Genomic DNA, 24465 nt, shown 5'->3' with positions numbered 1-24465 from the left:
CAGGCCTTGAGCATTTTACAGAATGTTGGGATATAAATATTCTTAATAAATAACTCCAGGCAAAGCCCATTAGTGTGGGAAGCATGTAGCCATGACCTTACCTTAGTCAGCGATAGATTAGGGTAGTTAACAGATCAAAAAGCGAAAGGATATATAAATCACTCCTGTGGAGCTTCATACACTTCACAATTTCAGCCAGCCATGAATCCAAAATTGGCTATTAAAGATGGGACTTTTATATCAAAGAAGATGCTTTTGCCACAGAGGTATTGAAGTCTATTCAAACATTAGGGTGCTGAGCAAGGGCATAAAAGGGCATTGGGTTGTCATGTATAAGCTACCTTACACCTGGGCCTAAGAATACGACTTTCCAAGTTACCAGATATGAATTTCCAAGTTATCATTGTCCCTGGATCCCCACACTAGTTTTGGAACCTCACACTAGTTTTGGAGAACTTATAAGTTGCAATGCAAAGAACTGTGTAATGTGCTGATGTCATGAGATGTTGAAGCTGTATGATCCACAAAGCGTTTAAATCTTTAACCAAAAAGGCTCCTGAGGCAGCTCAAAAATATCAGTAGTAAGATAGTCCCTGCCCTCAGACTTACAATCTTAAAAACATGACGCACGAGGGGAAGGGATGGGGAGGAAGGAGGGGAAAAGGAAGCTCAGCCACCAGTTCTTAAAGTTACAATTATTGACCAGCTAAGATGGAAACAGTTCAGGTTGCCAAATGGAAAAGTACCTCTAGGTGACAGCTGGGGAGACAAAAAGGCAGCTGGTCTTCCAGGAAGGCAATGAAATAGCCTTGCTCCTCTGCTCAGCAGCCTAATGGAATGGATGCCACCAGCTGTCAGTTGGGGAGTTGATATTCTTTCCCACATACTGAATCATGGCCATATGAAACCAACCAACATGGATGGTTTTATATCAGGGGTAGGAAACCTTTTTTTGGCCCAATGGAGGCTTTTAAAAGCCTGATTGTAGCATGGGAGGAAGGAGGGGAAATCCCTTATCTCTTATCTCTGGCAGGCCTGAAGCTGGAAGGGAACTTCCTGTGAGCTGGATGGCAGGTTCCCCCATCCCTATTTTATATTCACCTCTTTTGGGAATCTCAGAGGAAGTGCTATTTGGGGCTGCCAAGAGGAGCACTGGTGGAAAACCAACACATGGAGCCTTTGCCACATAGCTATAAGTACGCAGTGAGTTCCTATTAGCACTGCAGTGACCCTTGGCATCTGGTCTCCTTCAGTAGTAACTTATTCATTGAAGGATGTGTTGTCTGTATTTGTTGTTCAGTCGTTCAGTCGTGTCCGACTCTTTGTGACCCCATGGACCATAGCACGCCAGGCCTTCCTGTCCTCCGCTCTCTCCCGGAGTGTGCTCAAGTTCATATTCATTGCAGTTGTCTATATAGGCTGGTACAAAACTAGTTCATATGGAGGAGTATGATGTAGCCTTCTGCATTGCAGGAGACTTATTTTCTAATACAACTAAATTTTTCCCTTTTTGTCTCCCCACCCTCACCCAGTAATGTTTCATCTGTTGGTGAGTCAGTATGCTGCCACTTTCTTGGTGTTTTGAGCAGTGCCAAATGTGAGGCTGCAGAGAGGCTTCCTGCTCACAATACATGCTTTAGATTTTGTCTCTTGTTCTTGCCTATTAGCACTTTGGTATCTTGAATCACATAGGTGCTGTTTCCTTTGCTGACCAGACTCCTGGAAAATATCAGCCCAGCAGACATTGGTGGGATGGAGGAGACCAGAATGAGAGCCTCGACTCTACTGTCCAAGGTGCAAGGCCTGTTACGTCCCTTTTCAGAGGGTGAAGATTTCTGACCTAATGTGAAGTAGATCACTTTGAAGGTCCTATGATTGTCCCCATTATGCAAAGGGGAATGAAGGCTGGAGCTGTGACTTGCAGGGGCACTAAGTCTCCACATTTTGGACAGGGATCCTATTTTGAACAGGTAGCCCTGGCGTATAGTGCACTCCTGCTCCACATACTTTGCATAAGTATTCACCCCCCTTTGACTTTTCCACATTTTGTTGTGTTACAACCTGGAATTAAAATGGATTTAATTAGGATTACTTGTCACTGATCAACACAAAATAGTCCATAATGTTGACGTGGGGAAAAAATCTACATATTTTACAAAATGATTTACAAATAAAAAACTGAAAAGTCTGGATTGCATAAGTATTCATCCACTTTGCTGTGACACCCGTAAATAAGCTGTGGTGCAACCAGCTGCCTTCAGAAGTCACATAATTAGTTGAATGGAGCCTACCTTTGTGCAATTCAAGTGTCACATGATCTCAAATTAAATACACCTGTTTCTGGAAGGCCCCAGAGTCTGTTGGGCGGCATCATGAAGACCAAGGAGCTATCAAAACAAGTCGGGGATAAGGTTCTGGAGAAGCACCAATAAGGGCTGGGTTATAAAAAAATACCCCAAACTATAAACATCCCCCAGAACACCGTTAAATCCATTATTACAAAATGGAAAGATGGTGGCACAACCACAACTCTGCCTAAACTGAGTGACTGGGTAAGGAGGGCATTAGTCAGAGAAGCAACCAAGAGGCCATTGGTACCTCTGAAGGAGCTGGAGAGATCCACAGCTGAGATGGGAGAAACCATCCATGGGACAACTATCACCTGGATGCTCCACAAAACTGGGCTTTATGGAAGAGTGGTGAGAAGAACGCCATTGCTGGGGGGGGGGAACCCATATCAAATCCCATATCAAATCCCATTTTGATTTTGCCAAAAGGCATGTGGGGGAGACAGCAAACATGTGGGAAAAGGTTCTCTAGTCTGATGAGATCAAAATTGAACTTTTTGGCCTTACCACAAAATGCTATGTGTGGCACAAAGCCAACAGTGCTCTTTGCCCTGAGAACACCATTCCATGGTGAAGCATGGTAGTGGCAGCATCATGTTGTGGGGACACTTTTCAGGGACTGAGAAACTGGTCAGGATTGAGGGCAAGAAGGATGGAGCCAAATACAGGGCAATTCTAGAGGAAAACCTGTTTCAGTCTGCAAGGGACCTGGGATTGGGGCAAAGGTTCACCTTCTGGCAGGACAATGACCCTAAATACACAACCAAAGTTATACTGAGTGGTTTAATAACAAGAACCTGAATGTCTTAGAATGGCCCAGTCAAAGCTCAGACCTCAATCCGATTGAGATTCTGTGGCAAGACTTGAAAATTGCTGTTCACCAACAGTCCCCATCCAACTGACAGATCTTGAGGAATTTTTCCAAGAAGAATGGGTAAAATTTGCAGGATCCAGATGCAGAAAGCTGGTAGAGACTTACCCAGAAGGACTCACAGCTATAATTGCTGCCAAAGGTGCTTCTACCAAGTATTGACTTGGGTGAATATGTATGCAACCAACAAATGCCAGTTTGTTTTTGTTTAATTAACATTTGTGCCACAATACAAGTATTTTGTACCTTCAAAATGTTGAGTATGTTGTGTAAATCAAATGGTAAAGATGCCAATTAAATCCATTTTAGTTCCAGGTTGTAACACAACCAAATGTGGAAAAGTCAAAGCAGGGTGAATACTTATGCAAGGCACTGTATGATCTGTCATTAAACAAAGACAAAACTTGATCTACATCAAGCTACCTTCATCAAAACAGTTCTTGGACTTGACAGGAGCCTCGCATCTTTCCTTCTTGGGGCAACCTGAAGGAAACTCAACCCAAACAGGGTTCTTTCCTAGGAACACTTTCTATCTAAGTGCATAATATATCATATCTGTAATTTCAGCAGTAGGGTAGGAACTCATTTCAGCTCTCTGTGCATACCAAAGAGCATTAGAGAGCTGCTGGAGAGGCTATATTTCAAATAGCAAGTTTTACTTCACAGTTAAAATGTAAGGGGAATTTACGAAAAACCCTGATGCCGATTTCCTACACTAAACTTGAAGCTTAACAACATTTTTAGTCAGCCCTAATCATTTCACCTGCTCTGTCTTAATTTTGGTAATGTGTGCTAAGATGTAAGTTCGCATGTAATATTTTGTCCACTGAATAACATTGATGTCTGTCCCAGAATTTAACTATTGTGGCCCCAGATGTCTGGGATTTTTAAGTGCAGAAAAGGGCTTTCAAAAGATTTAGGTCAACCTGAAATTGGAGAGAGCTCAGCTATGGTGAAATGTTTCTGAAGATTTCCAAGGATTTGGACTCCTGTAGGGAAGAGCCACTTAGGAAAAGGAACCCAGGTCATGACCTTTTAAGTAAAGGCAGCAGCTCTAGGCCCCTCTTCCTACAATTCTATTTTGTTCTAGGTCTTCCTGCAGCACTTGTCTCCGCTACTCTCCCTCCCAACATTTGCTGCTTTGTGGCTGACAATTCTGGATTTCATGGACAAATATATGCATTCCGGCTCCAGTGACTTGTTGGTATGTGATTTGCTGCTGTTTCAGGTTTTGGGTAGCTATGCTTGCCAGACTCGGCTTTAAAACAAATGTAAACATCTCCTTTGTCAATAATCTCATTTTACTCTACATCCTTCCATTTCTTTATCTGTAATGACATATTTGTCTGTCACACCTCTTCACCTCTCCTGGTCTCCCAGTGGCCCACTGATCTTGTGATGTTCTCTGAATTAATCCAAAAAGAGGACAAGAGAACTGTTGGCTATGCAGGGAGAAAGCATACAGGATCTCAGATTTCATCTCTTATACATGTCTTGCCTTCCAGCCGGAGGCCATCCCTGAGTCACTGAAGAATATGCTGCTAGTAATGGACACAGCTGGAATATTTCACAGTGCTGACTCACGAACAGGCTACTCGGATCTCTGGGAGATCACCTGGGAACGCATAGTCTGCTTTTTGCCAAAACTGCGGGATGAGCTCTTCAAACAGACAGTCATCCAAGGTATGTATGTATGCATGCAAACAGGGAGCTCCCTTTCTATTACATAAAGCCAGCAAACAACCGTTGCTTTCTGAGAGAGGCATTCAGGTAATAAGTATCTTTTTTGTGTCAGTAATGGCCATACCAGGGTCTCTGCAGACAGGAGCCAGAGCTTTAAGGTCTGGGCTGGACTCTAGAGTGCAGCAGAGTAGAGGTTCTTCTCTGTTGATAACTCCATTCCTTTCTTTGCCTGAAAAGGGGTCTGGGGCCTCAGCACACATTAACTCCCAGATCATGGTTCAAGCCTTGGATCCCCTGACAAAGGCCCTGTGGGAGGTGCCTGCTCAAACTTGTTTGAATAGACTGGCATCTTGTCTGAGCTGCAGATACTGTATATATGCCTATCTGTACATTTGTAACCTTCCGCGCTGTGTTGATAGAGCAGTCAGACCTCATATAAACTTCATTGTATATAGCCATAGGCCTTTACAAAGTTTAAAAGTGTTAAAATGAAAGAAACCTCTCCCAATACAAAACTTTGATTTAAATAAACATTATTTTTAAAACTCAGCACAGCTATTAAGAACAAACCATGTCTGCCATCCGCTAAGAAGGGTGACCACTCTTATCTAAAATGATAAGATTTATAATATATCATAATTCTTAAAATGATAAGATTTATAATATATCATAATTCTTAATGTGGTGAGACCACAGCTTCTTGGCTGCCAAAGCAAATTGGGCTATGGAGTATGTGATGAATATCAGCTAGGAGTTCTATTACTATTTCCTGAGTTGTTTGTTTATTTATTTATTTATTGCATTTATATCCCGCCTTCTTTCCTCTTGCAAGGAACCCAAGGCGGCTTACATTATCCTCCTCCTCTCAGTCTTCAGTCTGATTGCAACTAAATATACATTTCCATTCTGTGACTGGGATTCCTAGATATCTCCCATCAAGATTTGCAGAGGACATCAACTGGGAACCTAAGTTCTGTAAAGGCCTGTCAAAGCTGTGCAGAGGTCAATACCTCAAAGTAATGTGATCTTGCATGATAGACCTTAAGTTGGGTGCACGAAGTAGAAGATCGTGCATCAACAATAACTGCCGTATCCTGACTGGCATCATAGTCAAAAATCCAGTTCCTAAGCCACCAGACCTTAATTGCTCAAACCAACAATGCTTGGTAATGGAGTTACCCTCCATTCCATGTATTCTGTGCTTCTATTGATGGAAAACCTGACTCAGCTCTAAGGTGGGACAATGGGGAAGGGGAAGCCCTGTTATCTCTGTTATTTTGCAGGACTTTTGCAGTCCTGCAAACTTTTGCAGGACTTCCAGCTCGTGCTTAACTACTTCTCCCCAGATTTCTGCCTTATATAACATTTGGGGAATAATTTTAGCAGCAAAAACCTTAAGGGCAGCATTAATTAACTGCCCCCCTCTACTGTGGAATAACCTCCTAAGCTGCCCAGTAGATCTGGCATACAGTAGCTTAGTAGCATCTAAATGTAGTTTCCATAAGAGTTTCTCATGAAAATGCAAGCCCAAATATGTCAATGAGTGGATCTGTTCCAAGGCACCCCCATTGAGTACCCAATTAAACTTTGGAGCCCTCTTCCCAAATACCATGATTCTTGTTTTGGAGTAGTCAACTGTCAGCTGTTCCTCTTGCAAAGCTGCCTAGATTTGGATAGCATCCTTTAAAAGCCAATTTTATTCAAGGATAGAGGTACCAGATCATCTGCATAAAGCAATACTGCTATCTTATGGTTAGCTATTGAGGGAGGAAAAAAGTAAGGGGAAGATATTCCAAGAATAAGATCATTGATATACAAATTAAATAAAAAGGGCGCCAAAATACAACCTTGTTTCACCCCTCGGTTGATGCAAACAGCTTAAGATTATCCTGTAAGCCCGTTCTCACCTGCAGTAAATAGTTTTGGTGAAGTAACTGAATGTGCCAAAGTAGTCTTTTATTGATATTTGTCTTGACCAATTTATACCATAGGTGCTCCCTAACTATTAAAAGTTGATGACAAATCTACAAAGGCTCCAAAAATAACCTTGTTTGGGCCCTTTATGGTTTTATGAATTAGGTGATGTAATACATAAGCCTGATCTATTAACCCTTCCTAAAACTTTCTTGTTCTTCATGGATAATAGATTGGTTACTGTCCCATACATGCAACTTATTTACAAGGTATCACAAATATAGTCTGGAGGCCACGTCTAGAAGGCTAGTAGGTCTCCAATTGCAGGGGTCTGATGGTTCACCTTTCTTAAAGATTGGCACGACAGTACTAGAGCACCAGCCTAAAGGAAGATCGCCAGTTAAGTTAATATAAATAGATGAATTCACTAGAATTGAAGACTACCAACCAACGCCTACAACAAAGACCTCAGGAGGAATCATATCTTCCCCTTGGGCCTTGCCATAATGAAGAGTCAAAATCAAATCCTTGATTTCAGTAGAGGAGACAGGCTGCCGATCCAGGAGATTGAGAGGTTTCTCATTTATAGCTGGATGCATATTTATATTGCTTCCAAAAATGCCACTGAAGTGGGAAACCCATGCTTCAGCGTAATTGGGGGAGCACCCTCAACAGAATTATGAGAAAACCTTTCCTGAATCAAATTTTAAAATTTAGGATCATTCCCCTCAGTGAGGGCAAGGCCCAAAGACTTCCAGTTATTGACAAAAAAAGGCCTTTTTTTCCCTTCTAAGCAATGTTTTGTAAACTCTCCGTTGTTGTTGTAGCAACAGAGCAGCTTTATCAGTGCCAGTACTCTTCATCTGCCTTGTTAGTTTATGCAGCTCCTTTTTCATAGCTTTACATTCCCTATCAAATCAAGACCGTGAGGTCACAGAGATTTTATCAGATAGTGTAGTGGTGAAATAAGGTCTTAAGTGTACCAATTATGTCCTGGTAAATCTTGCAGATATTCCAGGGCCTTTCAAGGGCATGTTGTCGTAGTTCTTGTAGCTTATCATGCTGTTCAACATCTATATGAAGCCATTGGGCAAGGTCATTAGGAGTTTGGGGGTGAGGTGTCACCAGCACACTGATGATGCTCAGCTCTACTTCTCCTTGTCGTTGGAGTCAGCTGAGGCGCTGAAGGTGCTGGACTGGAGGCTGCAATGGGCTGAATGAGGGCCAATAAACTGAAACTAAATCCTGACAAGACAAAAGCTCTGTGGATTGGTGGTTCCCGAGTCTGAGAATTGGATAAGCAGCTTATACTGGATGGGGTTGCACTCCCCCTGAAGGAGCAGGTGTTTAGCTTGGGAGTACTTCTAGATTCATTCCTGTCACTGGAGCTCCAGGTGGACTCCGTGACCCAGAGTACTTGGGGCCAGCTTTGGCTGATCTGCCAGCTGTGGCCTTTCCTGGACAGGGATAACCTAGCCACAGTAGTAAATGCACTGATAACTTCCCAATTAAACTACTGCAATGCACTTTACATGGGGCTGCCCTTGAAGACAACTTGGAAGTTGCAGCTAATACAAATTGCAGCAGCTAGACTGTTGACTGGAACATCTCATCATATAACACCAGTTTTAAAGGAATTGCATTGGCTGCCAATACACTTCTGGTCGGAATTCAAGGTGCTGGTAATGACATTTAAAGCCCTAAACGGCTTGGGACCTCAATATTTGAGGGAACGCCTCTCCCTATATATGCCTGCCTGAGGACTGAGATCTGTTGGAGGTGCCCCTTCTCTGCGTCCCACTGGTGCAAGACATACACTATGGTTGGACATGGGAGAGGGCCTTCTCTGCTGTGCCCCCCCCCCGTGAAATGCCATCCTCCCCTTGGAGACCCGATTGACGCAGACATTGGTTTCATTTCAGCGCCAAATTAAACATGGCTTTTTACCAAAGCCTTTGAAGGCTAATGCATTCCCTAAAGTTGCACACTGTTTTAACTGTTTTATTGTTTTAGATTTTTTAATTGGTATTAGCTTGGTTAATGATTTAATATGCTTTTAGCTTAAATTATTTATTGTTTTATACTGTTTAGATTGATTCTATCTGTACACTGCCCTGACATCTTAATGATATAAGGCAGGATACAAATGTAATAAATAAATAAATAAATAAATAAATAAATAAATAAATAAAATTATTGGTTCATAACATCTGCCTTATATTAGAGTCAATTTGCAAGGACCATCTCTTACCCTGTAGATTGCCTGGCATTTTTAGATCTGTCAGCGCCCAAGATTGTATTTCCTGTAATGTAAGATGGTCATTTTCTGGTCTGTCTTCTACTGTCAGACACTGCACATATGGAATAATAGAAGATGACCCAATTTCTAATCAACTACATTGGCCTCCTTATTGGTTATGTGCATTTAATACCCCTTTGAGTGGTCTAAAAAACCCCATTAAAACACACAAGCTGAAATTTAAAAATTAAAGAAAAAAGAGCTTGGCCATATTTACTAATTGTCTTATCCTTTGAGATACAGGGAACATTTTCAGCTTCTTCTAGTTCTAAACCAAAGGCTTTTTCCAGTATTGTATTCTCCACACTGTGAAGATTATAAGTGGTTTGGGACAGGGATCTGTGGGGACTTTAATGCCAGGATGGGCAATCAAATAATGATTGCCCATCCTGGCATTAAAGTCCCCACAGATCCCTGTCCCAAAACACTTACAATCTTCACAGTGTGGAGAATACAACAAAGGGAGGGGAGGAGTCATTTATTCATTTGTAAAATTTGTATCCTGTCTTTCCACCACAACAATTAGTGCTCAGGGTAGCTAATAGTAAAATACAAAGTAAAATTCAAACCATTAAAAGTGAAACATCAATAAAATACAGCCAGTCAAGCAGATTGCACATTTACAGGGGCCATAAGGCAGCTAATGAGGCTAAAGGCCTCTATGAATAAAAACACTTTGCCTTACAGTAGAAGGTCATCAGAGAAGGGGGTAGACAGAAGGGGCTACCCCTGCCTTTGGAGAAAGGCAAACGTAACATGGAATGAATAAGAGCAAATACAGTTGCACATGCTTGGGCTTCAGTTAGGGCAGGGGCGGGCAACTTGTGGCCCTTCAGATGTGTTGGCCTACAACTCCCATGTTCTTCGTCGTCTCTGAGCATCACACGTATGGGCTCTGTGCCTGCACAGAGCCTCAACTCAGGAAACTTCCACAGCTGAGGATCATTTTGGCAGGAACCTTCCCCCACCGTCCCACTGCGCATGCCTACAGCAGGTTCTGGCCTAGTCCCTCAGTTCTCTTTTGACCATCATGTCTTGTAGGGAACTTCCTGCTCTTTAGAAAGAGTTTAGTGTGTTTAGCTGAGGTTTTTCGTCTGGTTCCTTTGTCTAATTTCTTTGTTTCTTTCGTTCTTCGTGGTCTCTGTGCATCACACATATGGGCTCTGTGCCTGGGTTGAGCCTCTGTCGGGAAAACTTCTAAAGCTGAGGAATGTTTTGGTGGGAACCCTCCCCCACCATCCACTGAGCATGTCTCAGTGGGTTCCTGCCTGTTCCCTCAGTTCGCTTTTGACTGTCTAGCAGTGGCCTCTGCGGGAGCTTCCTCTGCGCGTAGAGAAATTTTTTGTCAGTAAGCACCGATACTGGTGCTGAGGTCTTTTCATTGGTTTTCTCTTTTCCCCTTTTTGTCATTGTTTTCATCTGAAAGAAGAAAAAATCGTCATCTGTTGTTCGTCCTTTGTTGTCTACTGCGGCTGCAGTCTGCATATGGTCACAAAGGCCCCATTCCACAAATGCATCAAATGTGGGAGTCAAGTTGCCCTCCACTGACTGTCACTCCCTTTGCCTTTTTTGTTTGGGTGGAGGCCACCTGCCTGACGCTTGTTCTTTGTGCCAGTCCTTCATGAAACAGACATGAAACAATAGATCCAACAGGCTCAAAGGAGGAGGGCTTTGATGGCAAAGGATCCAAAGAATTCCACCAACTGTCTTGTAAAGGAGAAGGGAGCAGCTCATATCAAAGCCATCGTCTCCTTGTCCTTCAGGTTCCACTGAGCGTCGTGAACCTCTGACCCTGGGGCACTCTTTAGCACTCTTGGCCACGAGGAAGATTTCAAAAAAAGCTAAGCTTCCAAAAGAAGAAGGTCAGTGATAAGCCTTCAGTACCTAAGGTCCTGACACTCCCTCCTTTACTGGGCTTGCCTATTCGTGTCCTTTCGTCAGTACAGACTGCTCCTGTGATTGAACCAATTTCTACAGCATCGGAAGGTGAGATCTTAGAGTTGTCCCCTTCACAACTGGTTTCTCAGGACTGAGAAATTTCCCCATTGGGAGATCTTCATTTGCCATTGGCAGATGAGGCTCCTTGGCACCAATTGCCTTCTCCTAGGGACTGTGAGCACCGCTTCCTTTCTCCTGAGTTATTCAGGTATGGCGATTATTGTCATGAATATCAATATAGGGAGAGGTCTAGATATCCTCATGGAGATTAGGATAGAAGTTCGGATTGGTCCTATCTGCCACTACAGCACTATGTTTTTAAGGACTGGCCTTGTTCTCGTGATCAAGAATATTACTATGATTGTACAAGATACTTAGGCACAGCCTTGCCTTGGTACTGTCCACAGCCATCGGCATCTGTAGCTCATCCTCCTGCAACTGATGAGTTTGTTCCACCCCCACCTGTGCTGCTTAATCTCATCCTTGCTAGGGAGTCAGTCAGTAGCAGCCAAGCCGACAGAGTTGCCTTCTTCCGCTGTGGAGCAACCAGCCCTTCCTCCATTCCCAACTCCTCAACCACCTTTGCATCATGATTCAGCTGATGATTACCAGGCCAATTCTTCTTCCTACTCCTCTGTTCCACCTTCTGTTCCTTCTCCGGATGATGTAGCATGACAACAGGAGGGAGCTTCTCCTTCGGAGGACATGTTTAACTTTGCTGAACAAGTCAGCAGAAAGGCCCGTTTGTTGGATATCGAAGTACAACAACCAGAGCAGCAAATCCAGGACCCGGTTTTCGACACAGTCCATACTGAATTGGTCCTATGCTGCTCAGTGGTCAGCGTTTTTGAAGTTTGCAAATCTCCATGGTTTCATCCCCTTCAGGGATTAAATGAAGATGTTCTTTTATTTTGCATCACTTGTTTCAAAACTGTTTAAAACTTTCGTCCATAGAGTTTATTTGGCAGTTCTTTCTTTTTATAGAGGGCAAGTTTAAGGTTTTTCCTTCTTCATGCACCCTACTACTTGTCAGTTTCTGCAAGGCTTAAAGAATTTGGCACCCCTGGTGAGAACTCTAGTACCTCAGTAGAGTCTGTTGTTTTACACACCCTCCTTTCTAAGCCCTTTGAACCTCTGCTACCACAGATCTTCAGCTGCTATTGTCTTCCAGATGTGTTAGTGAGATGTGTGCCTTACGGGTTGATCATCCCTACATGATCTTTCATAAAGACAAGTTGTCCTGAGACCACATTGGCTTTTTGCCAAACATGGTCTCTGATTTTCATGTCAACCAATCCATCTCACTTCTGACTTTTTTTCCAGACCCATCTTCTGATCTGGAAAGGAAGTTGCATGCCCTGGATGTAAAGAGGACACTGGCTTTTTATAAGTCAAGGACGGCATTTTTCTGTAAGACACAGTGACTTTTCGTTTGCTGTGGTGGCCCTAAAAAGGGTCTCCTTGTTTCTTCCCAAAGGGTAGCCTCCTGGATTGTGCAAACTATCCAGATTTCACAAACTTAGGCAAACTTAGCCTATGGCTTGTCAGGCTTGGAGCATCCATCTCACATCTGGGCGCATTCCACATGAGGGATAGCCACTTCTTTAGCCTTTGGCAAAGGTGTGCCATTGTCAGATTTGTGTAAAGTGGTGACATGGTCCAAATCATCAACGTTTGTAAAACATTACAAACTGGATGTCAGGGCACATTCCGACTATGCTTTTGGGTGAGCAATGCTGTCATCAGTTTTGTCATGAGACACGTACCACCAGTAAGTGAGCTTGTTAAGCACAGGGGCCATGAAGAAGAAATGCAGGTTGCTTACCTGTAACTGTAGTTCTTCAAGTGGTCATATGTGCACCACCCATCCACCATCCCCACTTTGGTGTCAGTGTTGCTTTTGTTATTGGTACTAAGGTGGGATTTTTCCCTTGGATTCGAGGCCACACTATGCGGTCTCAAGGAACTGAGGGAATGGGCAGGAACCTGCTGGGACATGTGCAGTGGATGGTGGGGGAGGGTTCCCACCAAAACGTCCCTTAGCTTTAGCAGTTTTTCCGACAGAGGCTCAGCACACGCACAGAACCCATATGTGTGAATGCACAGATGACCACTTGAAGAACTACAGTTACAGGTAAGCAACCTGCATTTTTTTCTTACTCTTAAAAAATATATAGTTAGAATAGTTTTTCATTTGTTTAGTTTTTGCAGTCCCTGATCGCTGAGGGGGGCATGTATTGAAGGCACCTTTTTGAAAGCACATGAAGTATGATAACAAATTACTACCAGTGGGTGGGCACTTACTTTGTTAGTTTTACTTGGGTGAGACGCATGTGGTGGAAACCTGCCCACACTGTCAAGGTTTCTCCAAGCAGGCCCACCGGGTCATGTGGTCATGTTTACCACAGCAAAAAAAAAATCTCTAAAAAGGCTAGAGAACACAAGACAGCCTTGGATGTTCAAAACGAGAAGAAAAAGAAGGCGGTGAAACAGCATAGACAGGTTTCCGCACCTCTTCTGCTGCCCCTGCCTCCTTTACTGGATTCGTTGATACAGGTGCTCCCCATGTTGGTGCTCCCCTAAGTGGGAGGTGCTCCCCTAGGTCGGATCCGACTCAAGCAGCTTCCACTTCAGAGTGGATAAAGGATACCTCTCTGGTATGGGAGCAGCACAGCCCAAGGCCTCTAACACCTATGATTCCCCCACGATAGGGGAAGCTCTCCTGACTCAGTTAGCTCATCTCACTACGAAGGAAGGAGAGAGACATATCGGGACTGGTTTAGGAGAGAGCAATCCTGTTCTCCCTTAAGGGAATGGGATTGGTCGTTTCCTCTGCATAGACCATATTATTGGGATAAGTGGCAATACCATAGAGACCAAGGCTTATACTATGAGCAGTCTAGATATTTGGGAGCAACCTCCCCTTGATTTCAACCACCACCATCAACGACTGTATCACATTCTCCAGCAGGTGAACGATCCGGTCCCTCCAAGATCAACATCACTTGGAAGGAAGGAACTGCTGCAAGTGATGATAAACGTAGTGATGGAAGCCTGGATGTGTCTATGTGTCCACTGCCTTTGATACCCCCATCGGCACGGCTGGACACATGACGAGAATATGAGTCCTCCCCACAGTTGGTTGAGGACTATCAGTCTGATTCATCATCTTATTCCTCAGTACTGCCATCGATGTCATCACCAGATGAGGTCATGAGCGCACCAGATAGAGCCTCTCTGTCTGAGGACATAGCCCTCTTCACTGAACAAGTCTTGTGGATGGCACAGTCATCGGGTATTGACACTCACCAACCCACAGAGAACATTCAGGATGTTGTATTTGATGCAGTTTTCAGAGGCTTCGGCTCTCGTATCAATTCTTTTTCTGCTGACATGTCTTCAAATGGTGCATCAGTCATGGAAGGCCCCATCATCAATGACACCTACATCAAGGAGGTTGGAGTCAATATACCGTGTACAACAGAAGGACACAGAGTTCCTTTTTACTCATCCTAAACCGAATTCAATCATTGTTGAGTCATCCCAGGGGTGTGTTCACAAAAACCCTACACTTTGGACAAGGAGGGCAGATGGCTGGATATGTTGGGACGTCAGATCTATTCATCTTCAGCTTTGGGTCTTCAGGTGGAAACTATCAGGCCACTATAGCTTGTTAGCTATTTTTGTGGGACAAAATGACCTCGCTTTGTGGATACTTGGACAGGAATTGGCAAGGGTGTTCCAAACAGAAGCACCGAAGCTGTCCAGGCAGCAGATTAACACCGCCCATCATCAAGCTGACTGCAGAGCAAAGGCTATGGTGTGAGCTATTACCTTACGTAGACATGCATGGCTCAGATTGACTCCAGAGACACAGTCTTGTATCAAGGATCTTTCTTTCGTTGGGGAAGGCTATTCAGTTCAAAGACTGACAAGGTAATGGACACCATCCAAAAGGCCAAAACCACAGCAAAGAAAATGGGACTAGGCCAGCAAACCCCACAACAACCATCAACTTATAAGTATCACTGCTGGTTCCACCAGTCTCCTCAATATCAACCCCATCAAAGGCAAGATAGGCCTTTTTGCTACCAGAACATCCAGCAGCAGCAAAAGCGATCCTCTGCAGACCAGTTCCGCCAGCCTAGATTGACATCAGATAGTGCCCCTAAGTGGTGGCTTTGACTCTCTCCATTTCTGTCTACAACTGCCTCCTTCTATCCTGATGTTCGAAACTGGAACCCCTCTTCACCAAGGGTGCCATTCAGAGTTATTCTGCACTGAGCAATGGACAGCTTTTTCTCCCAATACTTCATGGTACCCCAGACCTCAGAGATTTAAATATCTTTATCACACCAAAAAAGTTTTGGATGGTTACCCTGGTGATCCCTCTGCTGTTAAAGAAGGGTCCCTGGTTTATAGCAGTAGACTTAAAAGACATGTATTTCCACATAGCCATCCATTGGTCATACACAAATATATTCGCTTCCTCAGGACAGGACATGTTTGAATTCTTCAGGCCTGGTTTTGGATCGGAAACTGCCTTGGTCGCCCTGTGGGATGACCTCTGCCAGGAGAGGGACAGGGGGAGTGCGACCCTGTTGATTCTCCTGGACCTCTCAGCGGCATTCGATACCATCGACCATGGTATCCTTCTGGATAGGTTGTCTGGGTTAGGAGTTGGAGGCACTGCACTACAGTGATTCCGCTCCTACTTGGATGGCCGATTCCAGAAGGTGGTGCTGGGGGGTTATTGCTCTGTGCCATGGCAATTGTGCCATGGGGTTCCACAGGGCTCTGTTTTATCCCCCATGCTGTTTAACATCTACATGAAACCGCTGGGGGAGGTTATCCGGAGGTGTGGGCTGAGGTGCCATCAATATGCAGATGACACCCAGCTCTACCTCTCTTTCTCATCAAAACCAGGTGAGGCAGTGGCTGTTCTGAACCAGTGCCTGGGCACGGTAATGGACTGGATGAGGGCTAATAAACTGAAACTCAATCCAGACAAGACGGAGGTACTGTTAGTGGGTGGTTCGTCTGCCCGGCTAGGTGATATTCAACCTGTTCTGGAGGGGGTTGCACTCCCCCTAAAGGATCAGGTTCGTAGTTTGGGGGTGCTCTTGGATCCAGAACTGTCACTTGAGGCACAGGTGAACTCAGTGGCACGGAGCACTTTTTATCAGTTTAGGCTGGTATACCAACTACGCCCTTATCTGGACAGAGATAGCCTAGCTACAGTTATCCATGCTCTGATAACTTCTCGTCTGGATTACTGCAATGCGTTATACGTGGGGCTGCCTTTGAAAATGGTCCGGAAACTTCAGCTGGTCCAAAATAGGGCAGCAAGATTGTTAACAGGGACTGGCCTGCGAGCTCATATTACGCCAGTACTTTTCCAGCTGCACTGGCTGCCAGTCCATTTCCAGGCCCGATTCAAAGTGCTGGTTTTAACATTCAGAGCCCTTAACGGCTTGGGGCCAGGTTACCTGAAGGATCGCCTCCTCCCATATGTGCCTGCCCAGACCTTAAGATTATCATCAGCGGCCCTTCTCCGTGAGCCCCTGCCAAAGGAAGTGAGGCGGGTGGCTACTAGGAGGAGGGCTTTTTCTGCTGTGGCACCCCGGCTCTGGAATGAGCTCCCTAGTGAGGTTCGCCTGGCGCCTACATTGTATTCCTTTCGGCGCCAGGTGAAGACCTTTTTATTTTCCCAGGCATTTTAGCATGTTAGCTTTCTAAATTTTTATCTTTGCTGTTTTAAATTTGTATTTTAAACTCCTGCACTGCTGCTAGGTTTTATTGTGTGTTGTTTGGTTTTAATTTTTGTGAACCGCCCAGAGAGCGTCGGCTATTGGGCGGTATAGAAATGAAATAAATAAATAAATAAATATTCTGAGTCCTTCCATTTGGACTAGCTACGGCATCGAGGGTGTTCACAAAATGCATAGTGGCAGTATGTGAACACCTTTGGACTCTTGTGCTCGAGATATATCCCTGTCTCAATGACTGGCTTATCATTGCTTTGTTTCGGGAGGAGGTAGTGCAGGCTACAGTGACTGTCTGCAACCTCCTCACAGCTTATTTATCAACAAAGAAAAGTCCAGATAAGTCCCAGCCCAGGTAGTCCTGTTCATCGGCACGATACTGGATTCAGTGACAGGCAGGGCATACCTACCAAGGGATCAGGCCACGACCCTGGCCGACCTTTCAAACAACTTTGTCAAGGTTCTCCTAATGACTTGGACCCCCTGAGATCCTTAAGGATCTCTTGCCTCCTTAATAGTCCCACCTTCCTTCTTTTTACCTTCCCCTTTCCAATACCATGGGGTTTAGGCTGTAGTCGTGGGGTGGTTGACACTATACATAGAAACTGTTTAGCCATAATAGTTTACTGGTAAATTAAAGCAAGCAAATCACAGTTAAAGGTATTTGCACAATAAAGCAGAGTGATACAAAAGGCATTAAGAGAAAATAAAAGTTATAAAATGCAGGTTCTTTTACCCTAGCTGTACTTAGACTTTTCCAAGCTGCTTCTTCCTGCTCCCTCTTCAGGCTCTGGTCTCCTCAACTCTGCTCTTAGTGGCTCTCTCACTCTCTTTATATACCTTTCTTCATAACCGGAAGTACTGTTTCAAACCTGAAGAAATGAAACTTAACTGGGGAAATGAAACTACTCTTCTCAGGGATACCCCTTCCCAACAAAAAAAACCCCTCCAGGTCTCTAGGCCTAATCCTTTTCCTTGCCTTGCCTCAAACCTTCACAGACTTATATTGAAGAAGGATGTCCACAGCCTTCCTTATCCAGTGACTTTTAGGTCTCATGGCAGCGATAATCTATGTGGTTTCCTGGGCAAGGCTACAAATGAGACCTTTACAGAATTGGTTCCTCTGTTCATTCCATGGTACAGCAATGCATGCCAAGTGCGCTTGACGATCCTGACAGGAATTGCTCAGACACTTGGTTGGTGGATTGATCAGCAAAATTTGCTTCAAGGTGTTGCATTTATCCAACAAACTCCAGGGTCTTACAACTGATTCTTCTCTGCCTGGTTGGAGAACACACTGTGGCCAACTATGAACACAAGGTCTATGGTCCCAAGCTGAGAGACGCCAACACATAAAACTTGGGAGCGTCTGGTGGTGAAGAAAGCACTCTGTGCATTCAAGGTCGACCTTCACGACCAAACTTACCGACAACATGACAGTGGTATGGCACCTGAACAAACAGGGTGGCACGCATTCATCATGCCTGATTGCTCTGACCCTGGACATCTTCAGACCCTGGACATATTGACACCTCTCCATAATTCAGGGAAAGACAATCTGTTGGCAGATACCCTAAGCCAAACTTACCTATCGCTGCAAGAGTGGCAGTTGTTGCATGCCGTTCTTCATCATCTGTTTCTCCAGTGGGACAACCCTTTGATGGACCTGTTTGCCCCTCTGAGATATGTGGTGTGTCCCAGGTTTTGCACAAGAGCGGGTCTGGGCAAACTCTCTCAAGGGGACGCTTTTCTTCGATGATGGACAAGCGAGTTCTACTTTTTTCCACTATTCTCTCTCCTCGCAAAAGTGATTGTAAGGTCAGAGTGGAACAGACAGATTACATTCGCATTGCTCCGTGGTGGCTGAGGCAAGCTTGGTTTGCCACTCTACTCAAGTTAGCCCCAGGAAATTTCCTTTTGCCTACCATCAACACTGAGCTTTCTATCCATGGACAAAGGTTGAGTTTGATACCCAGACATCTCATTGCTCAAGCTAATGGCATGGAGAATTTTGGGGGGAGAAATAGCACACCCTCTCGCAGGAACTGAGATCTGTTTTGGAGGCTGCTAGGAAACCAACGAATATGCCAACAAATGGAAGACATTTGTTGTCTTTCCTAAATCCTCTGATTTCGACCCCATTTGGAAACTAATTGATAGAGTTCTTTCCTTTCTGAATTCACTGTTCAAAAGAGGATGAAAGTGTTCTTCCATTAGAGTCTACTTAGCGGCCATTTCTGATTCTCACAAGCCTAGACAAGGTTTCTTTACTTTTATGCACCCATTTGTTTGGCAGTTTATGAGGGGCCTAAAAAATCTGGCTCCCCCGAAGCACTCAATAGTGCTGCAATGGAGCCTCTCGGTCGTTCTAAAGGCCCAAACTTCAAAATTGTTTGAACCCCTTGGTTCAGCCCCATGGACTTTCAGTTGCTATCTTTGAAAGTAGCCTTTCTGGTGGCGATCACTTTGGTGAGGAGATCATTGGAACTTTGTGCATTGTGTGATGACCCCCATACCTTGCGTTTCATAGAGATAAAGCAGTGCTTCACTCAGACTTGGCGTTCCTTCCTAAAGTAGTCTCTGATTTTCCATATTAATCAGGACATTATTTTACCAATGGTTTTCCAATCTCCATCTTTTTCATTGGAATTGACCCTCCACACGTTGTATTTTCGGAGAGCACTAGTTTTTTACAGGTCTAGGACAGAGAGTTTTTTAAAGTCTCAACATCTTTTTCTTGGGGGGTGTTTAAAAAGGGGCTGCCAGTTTCACCTCGGCTATGGTTGTTTCCCGCATCAAGGCTCCATGCAGGCGCAGAGCCCATATGTGTGAATGCACAGATGACCACTCAGAGAACTTCAGTTACAGGAAAGCAAGTTTTCATCCTGGATAGTGGACACAATTCAATTGGCATACCAAATAGCATGGCTCAAGCTCCCCAATTTGATCAGAGCGCATTTGACGAGGGGTATGGCCACTTCAACAGCCACTGGAAGGGGCATCTCGCTACTGGAACTGTCTGCATTTATTTTGCAGTACTGGATGTACAGGATTGCAGTTTTTGTCAAGCCGTTTGTCGGCTCTGCTACAGTAGGGATGACAGACACCTACCTTCCACCGATAAGTGAGTTTGTTAATCACCCATATGTGTGATACACAGAGACCACAAAGAAAAAAGGCAGGTTGCTTACCTGTAACTGTAGTGGTCATCTGTGCATTCACACAGCCCCCCCACTGCCCCCGCTTCAGTGTCAATGCTTGTACTGAGTTTTGACACCGAGGTGTGAATTTCTCTCTTGGATCCGAGGCCACATTAGGTGGTCTCAAGGAACTGAGGGACTAGGCAGTAACCTACTGTAGGCATGCACCATGGGACAGAGGGGGAGGGTTCCTGCCGAAACAGTCCTTGGCTATGGTTGTTTCCTGCATCAAGGCTCCATGCAGGCACAGAGCCCATATGTGTGAATGCACAGATGGCCACTCTGAACTTCAGTTACAGGAAAGCAACCTGCCTATTCATCACCACTAGCTAGGCTGGCTAGGACTGATCAGAATCGTAGGCCAAAACATCTGTAGGGCCACAAGTTGCCCACTCCTGAGTTAGAGGTTAAGCCAAAGGATTCACATAGAAGTTGGGTTTTGAGGAGGGGTTTAAAGGGGGAGAGAGAGAGAGCCATGTACATTCTGGGAGGAAGTCCCAGAGTAGGGGGAAAGGAAGAATGGACAGAGCCATTTAAGAGAGCAGCTGATGGTGGTAGAGTTAAAGGAACATAGACATGGGCAAGGAGGAATTGGCTGAGGAAGAGAATGGGAAGCCAGTATAGGATTTGAGGTGGCATATCATATGGTCTAATTGAAGAGAGGGGTGAATTACTTTGACAGTAGATTTAAACCAAAAAAAAAAAAAATCCCTAAAAAAACCAAGTGCAACTGCAACTAAAACTAAAAAGGCTAAAGCTAGACAAATTTATAAACTGCTATTAAAGATTAAGAGGATACACCATGGGAAAGAACCTCAGGAGTGAAAATCATGAACAAGACAGGGAAAGAAGAGAAAGTAATCAGGTGATGGTTGGAGGAAGAAAAAGGAGAAATTATGTGTGCACATTCCTGCCTAGTCAAGAGTAGCCCTGTTCAGGCATTACTTGACTGAACAGCAATAGCAATAAAGGGGCTTCAGGGCCCCATGTTCAGCTCTATTCCTGAGGTCATGCAGCTGCTCCTCACTTGTTGAGGGATACCTTTTGCTGTGGGGAGCCTTCTCTATCTATGTAAGCTACCATTGTGAATTAAAAGCCTGGAAGATCAGGGTTCTAAATCGTGCAGGGAACCTCCACAAGTTTACAATCTTAAGCAAATGTAAAATCTATTTTTTTTTCTCTGCAGACTCTGAGAGTGCCTCTATGCCTGGCCCAAGCACTTCTGGTCTCTCTGGACCACAGTTTCTCTCTCCAGCACCACCTGTGAAAGTGAGCTCAGCAAAAGATGTACCTCCGCCAATGGCACAGCAACCTCTTATTCTTCAGCCTCTGGCTTCCCCCCTACAGGTGGGAGTGCCACCTATGACTCTGCCTATTATTCTGAACCCAGCCCTCATAGAAGCCACTTCCCCTGTGCCACTTGTGGCTTCACAGCGACCGACTGATCCCATGACGACCTCTGAAGTCAATTGAGGAGAGGAATCAAGAGGACAGCTGGCTGCAGGGGTGAAGACAGTACAGGATACTGGCCATGCTCTGTGTGGTAGAAGCCATGATTGCTATAGGGAAGGGAAAGCCCTAACAGAAGAGTAGCAACCCACTTTCTAGAGCCCATGGCCTGGTTCCCTTTGGGCAGAGGGAATCTCTGTCTGGTTGATGGCCAGTTCTCCTCCTTTTCAGAGTTTGAGAGCAACAGCCAGTCCTTCACCACAGACCTTCTGCTGCCTGTGATCCCAACAATGGTAGAGCTCCCTGCAAAGGGGAGTAAAAAAGCCATATCCCACAAGAAATCAAGCAAAGAAGCTCCCAGTATGCATATGCCCCTTTACTTTATTGACAGTATTCCTTGGCACTGACCCAGCACATGGCTTTCCCTAATGCCACTCCTTGGCTCTTGACTCTTCAGGGTTTTGTCAATGTCATGCTGGACCTTTTGGGAGGAGCTGGAAAAGATCTCTGCCCACTGAACAAGACCAGAGGATGTGGGAAAGGCTGCAGAGGCCTGGGGCAGCAGGAAATTCTCTCTGAGACTAAGCAGTAGCATTTTGACCCAAGTTCTACGCTAGAGGTCACTCCTTCCATTTGAATTCAGCCCTCCAGGCATTCTGAAATGTGCCCTCCAGGCATTCTGAACTTGTGCTCACTGCCAAGTGAGATGGAGGGACTAGGGTGAACAGTGCCCATTGAGGTGAGAGGCCTCTGGGAGTGGGCAGGAAGTAGCCTCTACTATACATGCTGTATATGGGCTGCTAATTTTTCTTCCAATCCTTGCTAGCAGTGTCTCACTTTAGGAGGCTCTCCTGCACCACTGGCCTTAGCATGAAACCAGAGTGAAATGTGTCTCATCTAGTGCTTCCTTCCTCTTCTGCATTAGGCTAAAATTCTCCACATTTATTACAGAATCCCATTGGGAACTGAAGCCAGTGTCTACTGTGTGGAACAGCAGGTGACTCTGTGTTTGCGTGTGTGCATGCACGCGTGCGTGTGGAGTCAGTTGACTTTTTATAGTGGAATAAATATGAGCTGAAAATAAAGACCAGTTGCCTTTTGATTCTAGATCAGTTGAGGTCAGTTGGGAGTGGGAGCAGTGTTATCCTTGGCCCATTTGCCACACACAAAGCAACTAACCAAAGGTTGATCTCTGCTCCTCTTGAAGCAAGGTGATCTCCCAAGGGTTCAAAGTGGGGATGTTCAGCAAGAAATAGTAGGAGGGGACAGATCACTAACTGGGAATCTCAGACTTGATCAGGCAACCTGATGCCCACCAGATATTTAGGACTACAACTCCCATCAGCCCCAGACTGCATGGCCAAATGGTCAGGTGATGGGAGTTTTAGCCCAAAACATCTGGAGGGCAACAGGTTGGGGAAGGCTTGCTTGTTACAATCTGCAGTGGACTGAAATAAAGCTAAAATCAACTTCTGCTTGTCACTATGTAATAGGAATTAGCAACTCCAGAGGCCCCACAGCTCAGAGTGATATCAGGTGGCCCTTCAGTTGCCAATCCAGAGGCAAGAAGGTAAATGGAGAGAATTACGTCTATTGGCAATGGAACTTATCAGCAGTGCACTTTGGGATGGGGGAGGGAAAGCATTCACTAAGGCCTTGCAGGGCACCTGCAGCAATCTACATTGCAGGGTGGTGGTGAGGATTACTGAGAATGTTTCTGAAATAGTTTGAACGCTAGATATCACAGTACAAATCAGAAGTGGGCAACTTCAGGAGGTCTGAGCAATTTTGCCCCCTTCCCAATGGGCCACACTTCGCAGGGCATCATGCAAACAAAATTGGTAGCTTGCCACCAAACAAGCTTGCCACCAAAATTTGGCAGCAAACTGCTCCATAGCACTACAGACTGCTGTAAGAGCTTGTTTCCAAACTAAATTTAGCCCTTTTGGCACGCTATAGCTGCTATGGACAGCTTCTTGGAGAGGGAAAAAAATAAATAGGATGGTGGGGGTACATAGGCAGTGTGTTGCCACCCCTGGTATAAATAAAGCACCCCTGATATTACTACCCCCATCTGTTCTGAATCTACTGATAATCAGTTTCATTAGATGAATCTTCAGACAATGAGGAAGAAAAATCTTCATCCACTTTTGCTGTACCATGTATAATTTTATAGATTTTCTTCACCCCCTTTCAGTAGCTGTCTCCCCCCGCACCTTAAATAAATACAAACATTTAGCCTTTCCTTGTAGGGATGGTACTCTCACTTTTTGATCATTTTAATTTGCCTTTTCCATATGGTTTCCAGCTCTATGATCATCTTTTTGAAATGGAATGACCAGAACTGTACACAAGTGGGAGAAGGAGGATTAATAAGAAAAGAGAAGATGGAGAGACTTTCAAAGTGTAACTTGTATGCAAAATCAGATTGCTTGATACAATCTTAGCACAGAAACCAACACCTTACAATTCTCAAAGCAGAAACATGTGTCTGTTAAAATATAAACCTCAGCAAGAGAAAACAACCTTGTTCACCTGCTGCATAGATACATATAAAGTTCCAAATATAGTGGGCACATCGTTTAGTTGCACGTTTTTCATTAACACAAATTTGCCTGCAGAGCTTTCAAAAATACCTGCTTGTTTTAGTTTTTACATTCTCTCCCAGGTGTCCAGCATCAGTCTTTAGTTATATAGAAATGAAATAAATAAATAAATAAATAAAAATAAATAAATATCCAGGATAGTGCTATAAGCCATGGGTGTGAAGCATTGCTGGGCCTAGGCCTAGACCCAGGGTCTAGACCCAACAACCCTACACGGTAGGACAGGCCAAACCTGGCCACAAATCCCCACAATAACCCAATAGCTTTCCAACCTGGCCAAAATTAACACTGGAGTTTACACTGAAGTTACGCAGAATACACCACGCCAACTAAAAGTTGGGGGAAAGTTTATTAAAAGAGAAGAAACCATGGGGAAGTGATGGGGAGAGGTG

At 44.6% G+C, this 24465-nt stretch overlaps 1 protein-coding gene across 13 annotated transcripts in view; it reads left to right on the top strand.

Moving 5' to 3' along the window:
* Positions 1–22552, top strand: part of GBF1 (golgi brefeldin A resistant guanine nucleotide exchange factor 1) — a 265435-nt gene extending 242883 nt beyond the window's left edge. For 9 of the 13 annotated variants that reach the window (XM_084841340.1, XM_084841345.1, XM_084841341.1 and 6 more), the window contains 4 exons: positions 1693–1794; positions 4310–4423; positions 4725–4902; positions 21205–22552. In XM_084841340.1, coding sequence (XP_084697466.1) covers positions 1693–1794; positions 4310–4423; positions 4725–4902; positions 21205–21491 — 681 coding nt within the window. In that variant the 3' untranslated portion in view covers positions 21492–22552. Of the gene's footprint in view, positions 1–1692; positions 1795–4309; positions 4424–4724; positions 4903–14021; positions 14253–21204 lie in introns of those variants that run through there. The other 4 variants (XR_014788747.1, XR_014788745.1, XM_084841344.1 and 1 more) reach the window with 3 other exon arrangements.
* The last annotated feature ends 1913 nt before the right edge of the window (positions 22553–24465 follow it).

Source organism: Heloderma suspectum, chromosome 3 (assembly GCF_057233095.1).
Source record: "Heloderma suspectum isolate Gila_16-S chromosome 3, 16-S_ref, whole genome shotgun sequence".
Classification (NCBI taxonomy): domain Eukaryota; kingdom Metazoa; phylum Chordata; class Lepidosauria; order Squamata; family Helodermatidae; genus Heloderma; species Heloderma suspectum.
The sequence above is the reverse complement of the archived record's forward strand: the minus strand, read 5'-3'. Positions and strand labels throughout refer to the sequence as shown.